General features: G+C 45.2%; 1 protein-coding gene across 1 annotated transcript; it reads right to left on the bottom strand.

Annotated features, from left to right (window-relative positions):
* Positions 1-5432: 5432 nt before the first annotated feature.
* On the bottom strand, positions 5433-11573 carry LOC115115960 (zinc finger protein 3-like). The gene is made up of 2 exons (XM_029644439.2): positions 10613-11573; positions 5433-7722 (listed from the first exon to the last, which is right to left on the bottom strand). Exons 1-2 carry the CDS (start codon positions 11343-11345, stop codon positions 7076-7078), a joined length of 1380 nt encoding a protein of 459 aa, XP_029500299.2. The 5' UTR covers positions 11346-11573; the 3' UTR covers positions 5433-7075.
* Positions 11574-17594: the final 6021 nt, after the last annotated feature.

The raw sequence follows: 17594 nt of genomic DNA, 5'->3' as shown, positions 1-17594 counted from the left end.
CCTATTATAGAACCATGGCCCCTCCAGCAGCAGACTCCTGGCCAGGAGGACCACATGCCGGTATCCACTAACCCCAACAGGTCCTATGTTCTCCTGGTATCCACTAACCCCATCAGGTCCTATGTACTGCTGGTATCCACTAAAACCCCATCAGGTCCTATGTACTGCTGGTATCCCCTAACCCCATCAGGTCCTATGTACTGCTGGTATCCACTAACCCCATCAGGTCCTATGTACTGCTGGTATCCACTAACCCCATCAGGTCCTATGTACTGCTGGTATCCACTAACCCCATCAGGTCCTATGTACTGCTGGTATCCCCTAACCCCATCAGGTCCTATGTTATCCTGGTATCCACTAACCCCATCAGGTCCTATGTACTGCTGGTATCCACTAACCCCATCAGGTCCTATGTACTGCTGGTATCCACTAACCCCATCAGGTCCTATGTTCTCCTGGTGTCCACTAAACCCCATCAGGTCTTATGTTCTCCTGGTATCCACTAACCCCAACAGGTCCTATGTACTGCTGGTATCCACTAACCTCATCAGGTCCTATGTACTGCTGGTATCCACTAACCCCATCAGGTCCTATGTACTGCTGGTATCCACTAAAACCCCATCAGGTCCTATGTACTGCTGGTATCCACTAACCCCATCAGGTCCTATGTACTGCTGGTATCCACTAACCCCATCAGGTCCTATGTACTGCTGGTATCCACTAACCCCATCAGGTCCTATGTACTGCTGGTATCCACTAACCCCATCAGGTCCTATGTACTGCTGGTATCCACTAACCCCATCAGGTCCTATGTTCTCCTGGTGTCCACTAAACCCCATCAGGTCTTATGTTCTCCTGGTATCCACTAACCCCATCAGGTCCTATGTACTGCTGGTATCCCCTAACCCCATCAGGTCCTATGTACTCCTGGAAATAGAAGAGTCCTTGGGAAGGGTTGGATTAATAGTTATGAATGGAAAGACCCCATCAGGTCCTATGTAGCTGTTTAGGATGTGGATCCACTAACCTCCATCCTGATTGGTCCAGTGTCCACTCCTCCGTTGTTTCATCAGTGGGTGTGATGACCAGCTGGGAACCCCATCAGGGGATCAGTATGTGATGACAGGTAGCTGGGATGGGCTGGGTTGAGTGGGATCAGTGTCAGTGGGTGGTGGACTGGATGCTGGGATGGGCTGGTTGAGTGGGATCAGTGGGTGTGATGACAGGTAGCTGGGATGGGCTAACCCCATCAGGTCAGTGTCAGTGGGTGGTGGATGTTCTGGGATGGGTGGTGGGATCCACTAACCCCATGGGCTGGGTTGAGGTCAGTGGGTGTGATGACAGGTAGCTGGGATCCACTAACCCCATCAGGTCCTGGGTGGTGGACTGGTTGCTGGGATGGGTATCCCCTGATGACAGGTAGCTGGGATGGGATGGTTGATGGGATCAGTGGAAATGACAGGTAGCTGGGATGGGTTGGGTTGAGGGGATCAGTGGGTGTGATGACAGGTAGCTGGGATGGGCTGGATTGGAAGTGGGTGTGATGACAGGTAGCTGGGATAGGTGGATTGAGTGGGATCAGGGGTGTGATGACAGGTGTGAGCTGGGATTTGGGATCAGTGGGTGTGATGATGACAGGTAGCAGGTAGCTGGGATGGGCTGGGTTGAGTGGGATCAGTGGGTGTGATGACAGGTAGCTGGGATGGGCTGGGTTGAGTGGGATCAGTGGGTGTGGACGGTTGGGATGGGTTGGGTTGATGTGGGTGTGATGACAGGTAGCTGGGATGGGCTGGGTTGAGTGGGATCAGTGGGTGTGATGACAGGTAGCTGGGATGGGCTGGGTTGAGTGGGATCAGTGTCAGTGGGTGGTGGACTGGTTGCTGGGATGGGTTGGGTTGAGTGGGATCAGTGGGTGTGATGACAGGTAGCTGGGATGGGCTGGGTTGAGTGGGATCAGTGGGTGTGATGACAGTGGGTGGTGGACTGGGTTGATGGGATCTGGGATGGGTTGAGTGGGATCAGTGGGTGTGATGACAGGTAGCTGGGAGGGATGGGTGGGATGGGGTGTGAGGGTGGGATCAGTGGGTGTGATGACAGGTAGCTGGGATGGGCTGGATTGAGTGGGATCAGTGGGTGTGATGACAGGTAGCTGGGATGGGCTGGGTTGAGTGGGATCAGTGGGTGTGATGACAGGTAGCTGGGATGGGATGGGTTGAGTGGGATCAGTGGGTGTGATGACAGGTAGCTGGGATGGGTTGGGTTGAGTGGGATCAGTGGGTGTGATGACAGGTAGCTGGGATGGGCTGGATTGAGTGGGATCAGTGGGTGTGATGACAGGTAGCTGGGATGGGCTGGATTGAGTGGGATCAGTGGGTGTGATGACAGGTAGCTGGGATGGGCTGGATTGAGTGGGATCAGTGGGTGTGATGACAGGTAGCTGGGATGGGCTGGATTGAGTGGGATCAGTGGGTGTGATGACAGGTAGCTGGGTTTGGTTTGGTTTGGCTCTACACCATCATATATCAGTGTAGGGGCTGTTCCCCCCCCCCTCCTCTACACCATCATATATCAGTGTAGGGGCTGTCCCCCCCCCCTCCTCTACACCATCATATATCAGTGTAGGGGCTGTCCCCCCCCTCCTCTACACCATCATATATCAGTGTAGGGGCTGTTCCCCCCTCCTCTACACCATCATATATCAGTGTAGGGGCTGTTCCCCCCATCCTCTACACCATCATATATCAGTGTAGGGGCTGTTCCCCTCCTCTACACCATCATATATCAGTGTAGGGGCTGGTCCCCCCTCCTCTACACCATCATATATCAGTGTAGGGCTGTCCCCCCCCTCCTCTACACCATCATATATCAGTGTAGGGGCTGTTCCCCTCCTCTACACCATCATATATCAGTGTAGGGGCTGTTCCCCCTCCACTACACCATCATATATCAGTGTAGGGGCTGTTCCCCCTCCTCTACACCATCATATATCAGTGTAGGGGCTGTTCCCCTCCTCTACACCATCATATATCAGTGTAGGGGCTGTTCCCCCCTCCTCTACACCATCATATATCAGTGTAGGGGCTGTTCCCCTCCACTACACCATCATATATCAGTGTAGGGGCTGTTCCCCCTCCTCTACACCATCATATATCAGTGTAGGGCTGTTCCCCCCTCCTCTACACCATCATATATCAGTGTAGGGGCTGTTCCCCTCCACTACACCATCATATATCAGTGTAGGGGCTGTTCCCCTCCTCTACACCATCATATATCAGTGTAGGGGCTGTTCCCCTCCTCTACACCATCATATATCAGTGTAGGGGCTGTTCCCCTCCACTACACCATCATATATCAGTGTAGGGGCTGTTCCCCTCCTCTACACCATCATATATCAGTGTAGGGGCTGTTCCCCTCCACTACACCATCATATATCAGTGTAGGGGCTGTTCCCCTCCACTACACCATCATATATCAGTGTAGGGCTGTTCCCCCTCCTCTACACCATCATATATCAGTGTAGGGGCTGTTCCCCTCCTCTACACCATCATATATCAGTGTAGGGCTGTTCCCCCTCCTCTACACCATCATATATCAGTGTAGGGGCTGTTCCCCTCCACTACACCATCATATATCAGTGTTGGGGCTGTTCCCCTCCACTACACCATCATATATCAGTGTAGGGGCTGTTCCCCCACTCCTCTACACCATCATATATCAGTGTAGGGCTGTCCCCCCCTCCTCTACACCATCATATATCAGTGTAGGGCTGTTCCCCTCCACTACACCATCATATATCAGTGTAGGGGCTGTCCCCCTCCACTACACCATCATATATCAGTGTAGGGGCTGTTCCCCCCCCCCCTCCTCTACACCATCATATATCAGTGTAGGGGCTGTTCCCCTCCTCCACACCATCATATATCAGTGTAGGGGCTGTTCCCCTCCACTACACCATCATATATCAGTGTAGGGGCTGTTCCCCCCTCCTCTACACCATCATATATCAGTGTAGGGGCTGTTCCCCCTCCACTACACCATCATATATCAGTGTAGGGCTGTTCCCCCCCCTCCTCTACACCATCATATATCAGTGTAGGGGCTGTTCCCCCCCTCCTCTACACCATCATATATCAGTGTAGGGGCTGTTCCCCTCCTCTACACCATCATATATCAGTGTAGGGGCTGTTCCCCCCCCTCCTCTACACCATCATATATCAGTGTAGGGGCTGTTCCCCTCCACTACACCATCATATATCAGTGTAGGGGCTGTTCCCCTCCACTACACCATCATATATCAGTGTAGGGGCTGTTCCCCTCCACTACACCATCATATATCAGTGTAGGGGCTGTTCCCCTCCTCTACACCATCATATATCAGTGTAGGGGCTGTTCCCCTCCTCTACACCATCATATATCAGTGTAGGGGCTGTTCCCCCTCCTCTACACCATCATATATCAGTGTAGGGGCTGTTCCCCCCCCCTCCTCTACACCATCATATATCAGTGTTGGGGCTGTTCCCCTCCACTACACCATCATATATCAGTGTAGGGGCTGTCCCCCTCCTCTACACCATCATATATCAGTGTAGGGGCTGTTCCCCTCCACTACACCATCATATATCAGTGTAGGGGCTGTTCCCCCCCCCCCTCCACTACACCATCATATATCAGTGTAGGGGCTGTTCCCCCCTCCACTACACCATCATATATCAGTGTAGGGGCTGTTCCCCCCCTCCTCTACACCATCATATATCAGTGTAGGGGCTGTTCCCCCCCTCCACTACACCATCATATATCAGTGTAGGGGCTGTTCCCCCCTCCTCTACACCATCATATATCAGTGTAGGGCTGTCCCCCCCCTCCTCAACACCATCATATATCAGTGTAGGGGCTGTTCCCCTCCTCTACACCATCATATATCAGTGTAGGGGCTGTCCCCCTCCACTACACCATCATATATCAGTGTAGGGGCTGTCCCCCTCCTCCTCTACACCATCATATATCAGTGTAGGGGCTGTCCCCCCTCCTCTACACCATCATATATCAGTGTAGGGGCTGTCCCCCTCCACTACACCATCATATATCAGTGTAGGGGCTGTCCCCCCCCCTCCTCTACACCATCATATATCAGTGTAGGGGCTGTCCCCCCCTCTCTACACCATCATATATCAGTGTTGGGGCTGTTCCCCCTCCTCTACACCATCATATATCAGTGTAGGGGCTGTCCCCCTCCTCTACACCATCATATATCAGTGTAGGGGCTGTCCCCCTCCTCTACACCATCATATATCAGTGTAGGGGCTGTTCCCCTGTAGCAGTTACAGATCCATTCAGCTATGGAGCCTCCATCCTACTAAACTACACCTCAGCTACTCTTCCTGAGTTAAGCTTATATATATATACAGGACCAGTCAAAACTTGACACCTCCTCATTCAAGGGTTTCTCTTTATTTTCTACATTGTAAAATATACTCAGCAAAAAAAAGAAACATCCTCTCACTGTCAACTGAGTTTATTTTCAGCAAACTTAACTAAAGTAAATATTTGTATGAACATAACAAGATTTAACAACCAAGACATAAACTGAACAAGTTCCACAGACGTGTGACTAACATAAATGGAATAATGTGTCCCTGACCAAATGGGGGGTCAAAATCAAAAGTAACAGTCTGTATCTGCTGTGGCCACCAGCTGCATTAAGTACTGCAGTGCATCTCCTCCTCATGGACTGCACCAGATTTACCAGTTCTTGCTGTGAGATGTTACCCCACTCTTCCACCAAGGCACCTGCAAGTTCCCGGACATTTCTGGGGGGAATGGCCCTAGCCATCACCCTTCGATCCAACAGGTCCCAGATGTGCTCAATGGGATTGAGATCTGGGCTCTTTGCTGGCCATGGCAGAACACTGATATTCCTGTCTTGCAGGAAATCACGCACAGAACGAGCAGTATGATTGGTGGCATTGTCATGCTGGAGGGTCATGTCAGGATGAGCCTGCAGGAAGGGTACCACATGAGGGAGGAGGATGTCTTCCCTGTAACACACAGCATTGAGATTGCCTGCAATGACAACAAGCTCAGTCCGATGATGCTGTGGCACATACTTGGGTAACTCTGTATTTGGGCTGCAATCTGAGGTGCAGTTAACTCTAATGAATTTATCCTCTGCAGCTGTGGTAACTCTGTATTTGGACTGCAATCTGAGGTGCAGTTAACTCTAATGAATTTATCCTCTGCAGCTGTGGTAACTCTGTATTTGGACTGCAATCTGAGGTGCAGTTAACTCTAATGAATTTATCCTCTGCAGCTGTGGTAACTGTATTTGGACTGCAATCTGAGGTGCAGTTAACTCTAATGAATTTATCCTCTGCAGCTGTGGTAACTCTGCGTCTTCCTGTGGCAGTTCTCATGAGAGTTTCCTCATAGCACCTGATGTTTTTAGCGACTGTACTTGAAGAAACTTTCAAAGTTCTTAATTTTCCTGATTGACCTTCATGTCTTAAAGTAATGATGGATTGTCGTTTCTCTTTGCTTATTTGAGCTTTTCTTGACATAATATGGACTTGGTCTTTTACCCAATAGGGATATCTTCTGTATACCCCCCTACCTTGTCACAACACAACTGATTTGCTCAAACGCATTAAGAAGGAAAGAAATTCCACAAATTAACTTAACAAGGCACACCTGTAATCGAAATGCATTCCAGGTGATTACGTCATGAAGCTGGTTGAGAGAATGCCAAGAGTGTGCAAAGCTGTCATCAAGGCAAAGGGTGGATACTTTGAAGAATCTCAAAAATAAAAAAACTAATGTAGACCTATTTGTGAGTATGATAAAATATATACAATTAGATTTCATGACAAAAGCACAAATTCTCAGTCAAAACCATAAGCCAGACATGTATTTCCACAATGAGTAGTGACATGAAGAGTATATATTCTCTCATGCTCTTTCAGGACCATTAATTGGGTAAAACTCTTTCATACTGGGAGCAGAGGTGAGGCTACCCTCCTTTGTGTGTCTCCTCATGTGTTTTCAGGTACCCTAACCGGGTAAAACCATTTCCACACTGAGATCATTGGAAAGGCTTCTCCCCTGTGTGTGCCCTCTCATGACTTTTCAGGCTCCTTAATTGGGTGAAACTCTTTCCACACTGAGAGCATTGGAAAGGCTTCTCTCCTGTGTGTATTCTCTCATGTGTTCTCAGGTTCCCAATCCGAGTAAAACTCTTTCCACACTGCGAGCATTGGAATGGCTTTTCACCGGTGTGTATTCTCTTATGCTCTTTCAGTTGCCCTGACCAACTGAAACTCATTTCACAATGGGAACAGTGGTAAGGCTTTTCCCCTGTGTGTATTCTCTCGTGTGATTTCAGGTCCCCTGATCGGGAAAATGTATTTCCACACTGAGAGCATTGGAATGGTTTTTCCCCTGTGTGTTTTCTCCAATGAACTTTCAGTTGTGCTGGCTCGATAAATCTCTTTCCACACTGGAAGCAGTGGTAAGGCTTATCTCCTGTGTGTATTCTCTCATGTGATTTTAGGTTCCCTAACCGGGTAAAACTCATTCCACACTGAGAGCAGTTGTAAGACTTCTTCTCTGCGTGTGTTCTATTGTGGTTTTTAAGATTCCCTAAATGGTTAAAACTCTTTCCACACTGGGAACAGTGGTGTCGTCTCGTTGGTTCAGACGTCTCTGGTTCCTCTGAGTCGGGTCTCTCTTCTGCCAAAGACAAACAGAGTGGTTAAACAGGGAGACCTGAATGAAATCTCAGCATACATTTTAGTAATTTAGTCAGACCCTCTTATCCAGCGAGACTTACAGTCAAGTGCTCTTAGCATGTGATGCATGTGCTCCATTGTCTCTTAGCATGTGCTCCATTGTCTCTTAGCATGTGATGCATGTGCTCCATTGTCTCTTAGCATGTGATGTATGTGCTCCATTGTCTCTTAGCATGTGATGCATGTGCTCCATTGTCTCTTAGCATGTGATGCATGTGCTCCATTGTCTCTTAGCATGTGATGCATGTGCTCCATTGTCTCTTAGCATGTGATGCATGTGCTCCATTGTTCACATGACCCATGTATTTTACACTGTGTGGCTTTAAGAGAATAGTATGTTCACTATCCAGAGCAACTTGTTAGTGCATCCATCTTAAGGTAGCTTGGTGAGACAACCACAACAGTGATAGTTAACATGTCTCAGATGGGCTATGTATTCACCGATTGGATGGTTTCTCTCATCGAGCGGGCTACGTATTCACCGATTGGATGGTTTCTCTCATCCAGCGGGCTACGTATTCACCGATTGGATGGTTTCTCTCATCCAGCAGGCTACGTATTCACCGATTGGATTGTTTCTCTCATCCAGCGGGCTACGTATTCACCGATTGGATGGTTTCTCTCATCCAGCGGGTTCTAGAAGTATCTGGACGTTTGGATTGATAAAGATCTAAAGTCTAGAAAACACGAAGCTCGTTAAAAAGCTCCAATGTAAAGTAGACTTCTTCTTTTTAGAAATACATCTTGGCCTCTCCACAAAGAGCAGGAAGCAGATGACAACTTTCCTGCCATTCTTGACTATGGTGGGCGCCATTTACCAGAATGCAGCAGATAATACTCATAAACCCTCTGGATGCCGTCTACCTTGGCGCCCTTCTTTTTATCACAGGTGACAGTTTTAATCACTGCATCCTGTAATCAGGTGACAGTTTTAATCACTGCATCCTGTAATCAGGTGACAGTTTTAATCACTGCATCCTGTAATCAGGTGACAGTTTTAATCACTGCATCCTGTAATCAGGTGACAGTTTTAATCACTGCATCCTGTAATCAGGTGACAGTTTTAATCACTGCATCCTATAATCAGGTGACAGTTTAAATCACTGCATCCTGTAATCAGGTGACAGTTTTAATCACTGCATCCTGTATCAGGTGACAGTTTTAATCACTGCATCCTGTAATCAGGTGACAGTTTAAATCACTGCATCCTGTAATCAGGTGACAGTTTTAATCACTGCATCCTGTAATCAGGTGAGTTGGACCTCACTAAAGTCCCGTAAATCTCTTCATTACTCCATTCTTATGTGATCTCAGGCTGATACAGAGAGACTCGTCCATGCTTTTATTACAAGCAGGCTTGACTACTGTAATGCTACTTCTGTAATGTTTTAGAATTAATTAAAAAAATATTCTATTGGTTTAGAAATTAATCCATGATTGAGCACCAATACATGTCAGACATGTTTTTAAGTGATGTACCCAGTAGGTCCCTCAGATCCTCTGGCCTTTTAACTATCCCAAAGCCTAGGACCAAGAGGCATGGAGAGGGAGCCTTGAGTTAATTTCATTATTTTTTTAAATTTCATTTTACCTTTATTTAACTTGGCAAGTCAGTTAAGAACAAATTCTGATTGTCAATGACGGCCTAGGAACAGTGGGTTAATTGCCTTGTTCAGGGGCAGAATGGCAGATTTTTACCTTGTTAGCTCGGGGATTCTATCTTGCAACCTTCCAGTTACTAGTGCTAACACTCTGACCACTAGGCTACCCGCCGCTCCAGCAGGTCGCCTAATATGCCCCCAGCCTCTGGAATAGCCTGCCAGAGAACCTGATGGGGACCAAGAGGCATGGGGAGGGAGCCTTTAGTTACTATGCCCCCAGCCTCTGGAATAGCCTGCCAGAGAACCTGATGGGGACCAAGAGGCATGGGGAGGGAGCCTTTAGTTACTATGCCCCCAGCCTCTGGAATAGCCTGCCAGAGAACCTGATGGGGACCAAGAGGCATGGAGAGGGAGCCTTTAGTTACTATGCCCCCAGCCTCTGGAATAGCCTGCCAGAGAACCTGATGGGGGCTGAAACGGTGGACTTATTTAAAAGAGATCAACACCTTTTTAGCAGTGCTTTTCCTCAGGTTGCTTTTTAGTCACTCTGTTTTACTGTTATTCTTCATGTGTTGTTTGGTAAAGGTTTCAGTTTTTATTGTTCTTCTTCATGTGTTGTTTGGTAAAGGTTTCAGTTTTTATTGTTCTTCTTCATGTGTTGTGTGGTAAAGGTTTCAGTTTTTGTTTGTTGTTCTTTAATTGTATATCCCCTTATGTGTTTTGTAGTACATATTTCAGTTTTATTTTCAGTGTTTTTATTTATTTCCTGTGAAAGACATTGTTTTGCATTCCATGTCTGAAATGTGCTGTATAAATAAAGCTTGATTTGAATATTTAGCATGCTCCGAACATCTGTGTGTAAGCTAACTGGGGAGGAAGTTTAGTTCGACAATTGGAACCATACACAGTGTTTAGATCCGTGCAAAACTGCTAAGGTATTTCTCTTTTCTATTTCAAAGAATCTGTGTCGCTGACATGAACTAAAACGGGCATATCAGCATGTTTTCTAAAACTGTTGGAGCACAGCGTCGGAAATGTAGTTTGCATGGAGCCAAATTTGGGTGAATGTAATGGCTGAAAACCCTACATACATAGAAGAGTTTTCGAGAGCTTAAATATTATTAATGTAAAAGTCCATGTACCAATCAGATTGGCCCTTTAACAATTCCTACAGTACTGAACAACCTATTCATGTGCGGAGTCTATGCCCGTTGTTAAGACAATACTCACTGGTGTTAATCAGATCTTCAGTCTCCTCTTCCTCTCCTTCCTCTTCTTTCACTCCCAAAACATCTTCCTCCTTCACCTTCATTGAGATATCGTCCTCTTCCTCTCTAAAAGGTTCTTCTACTTTTTTCACTATAACATCCTCCTCTTCCTCCTGTTTAATTCTGAAAGCTTCTACCTCTTCCTCTTCCTCTGTGACAGCCTCTATCCCCTCTTCCTCTTCCACTGTGACAGCCTCTATCCCCTCTTCCTCTGTGACAGCCTCTATCCCCTCTTCCTCTTCCACTGTGACAGCCTCTATCCCCTCTTCCTCTTTTACTGTGACAGCCTCTATCCCCTCTTCCACTCCAAAAATATATTTCTCTTTTTTCACGATAACATCCTCCTCTTCCTCCTTTTTTATTCTTAAAGCTTCTACATCTTCCTCTTTCACTACAAAAATATATTTCTCTTCTTTCACTATAACAGACTCCTCTTCCTCCTTTTTGATTCTGAAAGCTTCTACCTCCTCCTCTACCACCGTGACAGCCTCTATCTCCTCTTCCTCTTTCACTCCAAAAAGATCTTTCTCTTTTTTCACTTTAACATCCTCCTGTTCTTCTGTCGGTGTGATTTCCTCCTGTTTTATTCTGAAAGCTTCTTCTTCTTTTACGACAATATTCAGCTCCAGAGCTCCTTTCTCCGTCCAGTAGACATCCTCTTCTTTAGCAAGGGGCGAGTAGCTTAGTGAGCTCATGGTAAGGGACGTTAGTTAGCTATGTAGCATTAGCGACTAGCCTAGTGCTAGGCTCAGAATCAAATTAATCTGAACAAATTAATACATTGAACAAGTACGTTAAGTTAACTCCTATATACGTACAACTAATTGTGTCTAAAACACCTATTAATATACACAAAATAGTCAAAGTAGCTCCAATTATTCGGTTTTATGTCGGCTAACAAGCTACCGATGTGGCTGATTCAGTAGTCGACAGCCTCCCGTCCACTAGATTATACGTCACGCAAGAAGAATCACCTGAAATACTCATATCGCCATCTGCTGACTGGAGTGGGCAACACAATTATCCACTACATCAAATCCAATCTTATTTGTCAAATGCGCCGAATACAACAGCTGTAGACCTTACCGTGAAACGCTTACTCACAAGCCCTTTAACTAACAATCTCCTTATTTTACTTGGAAAAAAAATGTAATACACAAATCAACATACATGATGGCAATTTTGTATTTGGGTCTCTGTCTGTTCCGTGTTGTTACTGTTGTTTATTAAATATATATAGACACAACCAGTCAAAAGGTATTAAATATATATAGACACAACCAGTCAAAAGGTATTAAATATATATAGACACAACCAGTCAAAAGGTATTAAATATATATAGACACAACCAGTCAAAAGGTATTAAATATATAGACACAACCAGTCAAAAGGTATTAAATATATATAGACACAACCAGTCAAAAGGTATTAAATATATATAGACACAACCAGTCAAAAGGTATTAAATATATATAGACACAACCAGTCAAAAGGTATTAAATATATATAGACACAACCAGTCAAAAGGTATTAAATATATATAGACACAACCAGTCAAAAGGTATTAAATATATATAGACACTCAAAAAGAAATGAGGACCAAGGCGCTCTTCATATAATTGATTCAAATGTCTTTATTAGTATGACATGTTCAAGTTTTTTTTAAACGACACGTTTCGGCTGCATGGTCTTTTTTTGTACTCCCCGAGGAAGGCCATGCAGCCGAAACTAATAAAGGCATTTTAATCGATTATATGAAGAGTGCCTTGGTCCTCCTTTCCTTTTGATGACCAATTTACCCCTTTTACCAAAGAGCACCTTCTATCTACCAAAATGTACTATTGAGTACATTAGTAGCGCTTCCCTTCCTCCTCTTTCTACTATATTTCTATATATAGACACTACCAGTCAAACGTTTTAGAACACTGACTCATTCAAGTTATTATTATTATTATTTTTATTTATTTTTTACAGTTTTCTACATTGTAGATAATAGTGAACACATCAAACACATATGGAATCATGTAGTAACCAAAAAAGTGTTAAACAAATGAAAATATATTTTATATTTGAGATTCTTCAAATAGCCACCCTTTGCCTTGATGACAGCTTTGCACGCTCTCGGCATTCTCTCAAACAGCTTCACCTGCAAACCATCTCAATATGGTTGAGTTTGAGGGATTGTGGAGGCCAGGTCATCTGATGCAGCACTCCATAACTCTCCTTCTTGGTAAAATAGCCCTTACACATTATTATTATTATTCAACCATGCTGGTCATTTATGAACATTTGAACATCTTGGCCACGTTCTGTTATAATCTCCACCCGGCACAGCCAGAAGAGGACTGGCCACCCCACATATGCTCTCTCTAATTCTCTCTTTCTTTCTCTCTCTCGGAGGACCTGAGCCCTAGGACCGTGCCCCAGGACTACCTGACATGATGACTCCTTGCTGTCCCCAGTCCACCTGACTGTGCTGCTGCTCCAGTTTCAACTGTTCTGCCTTATTATTATTCGACCATGCTGGTCATTTATGAACATTTGAACATCTTGGTCATGTTCTGTTATAATCTCTACCCGGCACAGCCAGAAGAGGACTGGCCACCCCACATAGCCTGGTTCCTCTCTAGGTTTCTTCCTAGGTTTTGGCCTTTCTAGGGAGTTTTTCCTAGCCACCGTGCTTTTACACCTGCATTGTTTGCTGTTTGGGGTTTTAGGCTGGGTTTCTGTACAGCACTTTGAGATATCAGCTGATGTACGAAGGGCTATATAAATAAATTTGATTTGATTTGACTTACACAGCCTGGAGGTGTGGTGGGTCATTGTCCTGTTGAAAAACAAATGATAGTCCAACTAAGTCCAAACCAGACAGGGTGGCGTACCACTGCAGAATGCTGTGGTAGCTATGCTGGTTAAGTTCGCCTTGAATTCTAAATAAATCACTGACAGTGTCACCAGCAAAGCACCCCAACCCCATAACACCTCCTCCTCCATGCTTCACGGTGGGAACCACACATGCAGAGATCATCCGTTCACCCACACCACGTATCACAAAGACATGCCGGTTGGAACCAAAAATCTCCAATTTGGACACCAGACCAAAGGACACCGGTCTAATGTCCATTGCTCGTGTTTCTTGGCCCAAGCAAGTCTCTTCTTATTATTGCTGTCCTTTAGTAGTGGTTTCCTTGCAGCAATTCGTCCATGAAGGCCTGATTCACGCAGTCTCCTCTGAACCGATGATGTTGAGATGTGTCTGTTACTTGAACTTTGTGAAGCATTTATTTGGGCTGAAATTTCTGAGGCTGATTTTTCAATGTAGAAAAGAAGTAATTTAAAAACAACCAGATGTGATGTTCTCTCTTACTTCTTACAGCCAATAGTTTCCTCCAAGGCTGACCTGCCCATTAGGCAGATTGAGAAGGGCGTCATTTTCCGAGCTCAATTGACCAAGATGCACCGCCAACAACACATAATAACACAGCACATAATGCTGCCCAAAAAACAATGAAAACTTCTCTTATCCAGTGGCATATGGGCTATTTAGGTGAGTCGCCACATGAAGCAGTGCCCACTTTGCCAAACGTGGACAGATACGGCCTTTACCTGTGCAGAGCAAATGCCCCTTTGCCCTTCCAGTCTCCTAATTGCCTTTTTTGGTTGGTGATATCAATTGCATAAAAACATTTGGAGTTGTTGTACTAAGCCCATTGCTTGCAAGTTGTTGTTAAATTAGTGTTTTGCATTTTCCTTCTACTTCCTGAAGAGGAAACAGAGAGGAATGCCTGTGTCTCTCAGATTGTCTACACTATGTGTAGCTGTTAGCGATGCTGCTGATTGTCCACCACTTTGTGTAGCTGTTAGCAATGATTCTGATTGTCTACCACTGTGTGTAGCTGTTAGCGATGATGCTGATTGTCTCCCACTATGTTTAGCTGTTAGCGATGATTCTGATTGTCTACCACTGTGTGTAGCTGTTAGCGATGATGCTAATGATCCACTATGTGTAGCTGTTAGCGATGATGCTAATGATCCACTATGTGTAGCTGTTAGCGATGATGCTAATGATCCACTACAGTGGGGCAAAAAAGTATTTAGTCAGCCACCAATTGTGCAAGTTCTCCCACTTAAAATGATGAGAGGCCTGTAATTTTCATCATAGGTACACTTCAACTATGACAGACAAAATGAGGGGGGAAAAATCCAGAAAATCACATTGTAAGATTTTTTTGCAAATTATGGTGGAAAATAAGTATATGTGTGAATACCCCATTACACCATGTGAATACACTACTACCCCCGTGGATACCCTACCACACCGTTACCCCCTGGGAATTCCCTACTACAGCATTATCCCCACATATTCCCTGCTACACCATTACCCCCTGTGAATACACTACTACACCATTACCCCCTGTGAATACCCTACTACACCATTACCCCCTGTGAATACCCTACTACACTATTACCCCCTGTGAATACCCTACTACACTATTACCCCCTGTGAATACCCTACTACACCATTACCCCCTGTGAATACCCTACTACACCATTACCCCCTGTGAACAACCTACTACACTATTACCCCATGTGAATACCCTACTACACCATTACCCCCTGTGACACTATACCCCTAATACTACACACTATTACCCCCTGTGAATACCCTACTACACCATTACCCCTGTGAATACCCTACTACACACTATAACCCCTAACCCCCTACACCATTACCCCCTGAATACCCTACTACACTATAACCCCTTACCCCTACACTGTGAATACCCTACTACACTATAACCCCCTGTGAATACCCTACTACACTATTACCCCCTGTGAATACCCTACTACACCATTACCCCCTGTGAATACCCTACTACACTATAACCCCCTGCGAATACCCTACTACACCATTGTATCTTCTATTGTTGACCAATGTTTTTTGTTTAAGTAAGCATGTTTAAGAAGGCTATTGCTCCAAAATGAACACCGTTTGGTTATTTAACAGTAGGCTAAATTCACTGAAGAGTAATTGAAAGCCACATTCACAATGCTTTTAGTGTAGAGCAAATGTAAACCTGCACTGGGTAACTGTGTGTGTATTGCGTCACTATGTGTGTACAGGTGTTTTTGGAGACCCCTCTGGCAAGAATGTAGTATTATTCTAGATTGGAAAATTATATCCCAGAAACGATCAACAATATTTTTTATAATACATTCGGTTGATTTCTTTCATAAAATAATATATAGAGACATACAGAATCTACTGACTGCTAAATAAAAGTAGTTTCAGTTTATTTTTTTTATTTTTTTCATTAAATAACATTATATTGAGACATACAAAGAGAAGCGTGTGTTAATTGATTAGTTCAGCTCATTTTTTTTAATGATTGTGAATTTAAAAACATAATTTATATCTACTATACAGGGCTTCGGATACTAATCTGAAGATTGGGATTGAACTTTTTATGCTGCTGACATAAATATATGACAAAGACTCACAAGACCCAGACTGACAGACTGTCTGGATGAGGACACTGAGAACCAGACTGACAGACTGTCTGGATGAGGACACTGAGACTTCAAGAATCAGACTGACAAACTGTCTGGATGAGGACATTGAGACTTCAAGAATCAGACTGACAAACTGTCTGGATGAGGACATTGAGACTTCAAGAACCAGACTGACAAACTGTCTGGATGAGGACATTGAGACTTCAAGAACCAGACTGACAAACTGTCTGGATGAGGACACTGAGACTCCAAGAACCAGACTGACAAACTGTCTAGATGAGGACACTGAGAACCAGACTGACAGACTGTCTGGATGAGGACACTGAGAACCAGACTGACAAACTGTCTAGATGAGGACATTGAGACTTCAAGAACCAAACTGACAGACTGTCTGGATGAGGACACTGAGACTTCAAGAACCAAACTGACAGACTGTCTGGATGAGGACACTGAGACTTCAAGAACCAAACTGACAGACTGTCTGGATGAGGACACTGAGACTTCAAGAACCAAACTGACAGACTGTCTGGATGAGGACACTGAGACTCCAAGAACCAAACTGACAGACTGTCTGGATGAGGACACTGAGAACCAGACTGACAGACTGTCTAGATGAGGATACTGAGACTTCAAGAACCAAACTGACAGACTGTGTGGAAAAGAGGACATTGAGACTTCAATAACCAAACAGACAGACTGTCTGGATGAGGACACTGAGAACCAGACTGACAGACTGTCTAGATGAGGACACTGAGACTTCAAGAACCAAACTGACAAACTGTCTGGATGAGGACACTGAGAACCAGACTGACAGACTGTCTGGATGAGGACACTGAGAACCAGACTGACAGACTGTCTGGATGAGGACATTGAGACTTCAAGAACCAAACTGACAGACTGTCTGGATGAGGACACTGAGAACCAGACTGACAGACTGTCTAGATGAGGACACTGAGACTTCAAGAACCAAACTGACAAACTGTCCCGGATGAGGACACTGAGAACCAGACTGACAGACTGTCTAGATGAGGACACTGAGACTTCAAGAACCAAACTGACAGACTGTCTGGAAGAGGACATTGAGACTTCAAGAACCAAACAGACAGACTGTCTGGATGAGGACACTGAGAACCAGACTGACAGACTGTCTAGATGAGGACACTGAGACTTCAAGAACCAAACTGACAAACTGTCCCGGATGAGGACACTGAGAACCAGACTGACAGACTGTCTGGATGAGGACACTGAGAACCAGACTGACAGACTGTCTGGATGAGGACATTGAGACTTCAAGAACCAAACTGACAGACTGTCTGGATGAGGACACTGAGAACCAGACTGACAGACTGTCTGGATGAGGACACTGAGAACCAGACTGACAGACTGTCTGGATGAGGACACTGAGAACCAGACTGACAAACTGTTTGGAT

This window comes from Oncorhynchus nerka, unplaced genomic scaffold, assembly GCF_034236695.1.
Source record: "Oncorhynchus nerka isolate Pitt River unplaced genomic scaffold, Oner_Uvic_2.0 unplaced_scaffold_1359, whole genome shotgun sequence".
Classification (NCBI taxonomy): domain Eukaryota; kingdom Metazoa; phylum Chordata; class Actinopteri; order Salmoniformes; family Salmonidae; genus Oncorhynchus; species Oncorhynchus nerka.
The sequence above is the reverse complement of the archived record's forward strand: the minus strand, read 5'-3'. Positions and strand labels throughout refer to the sequence as shown.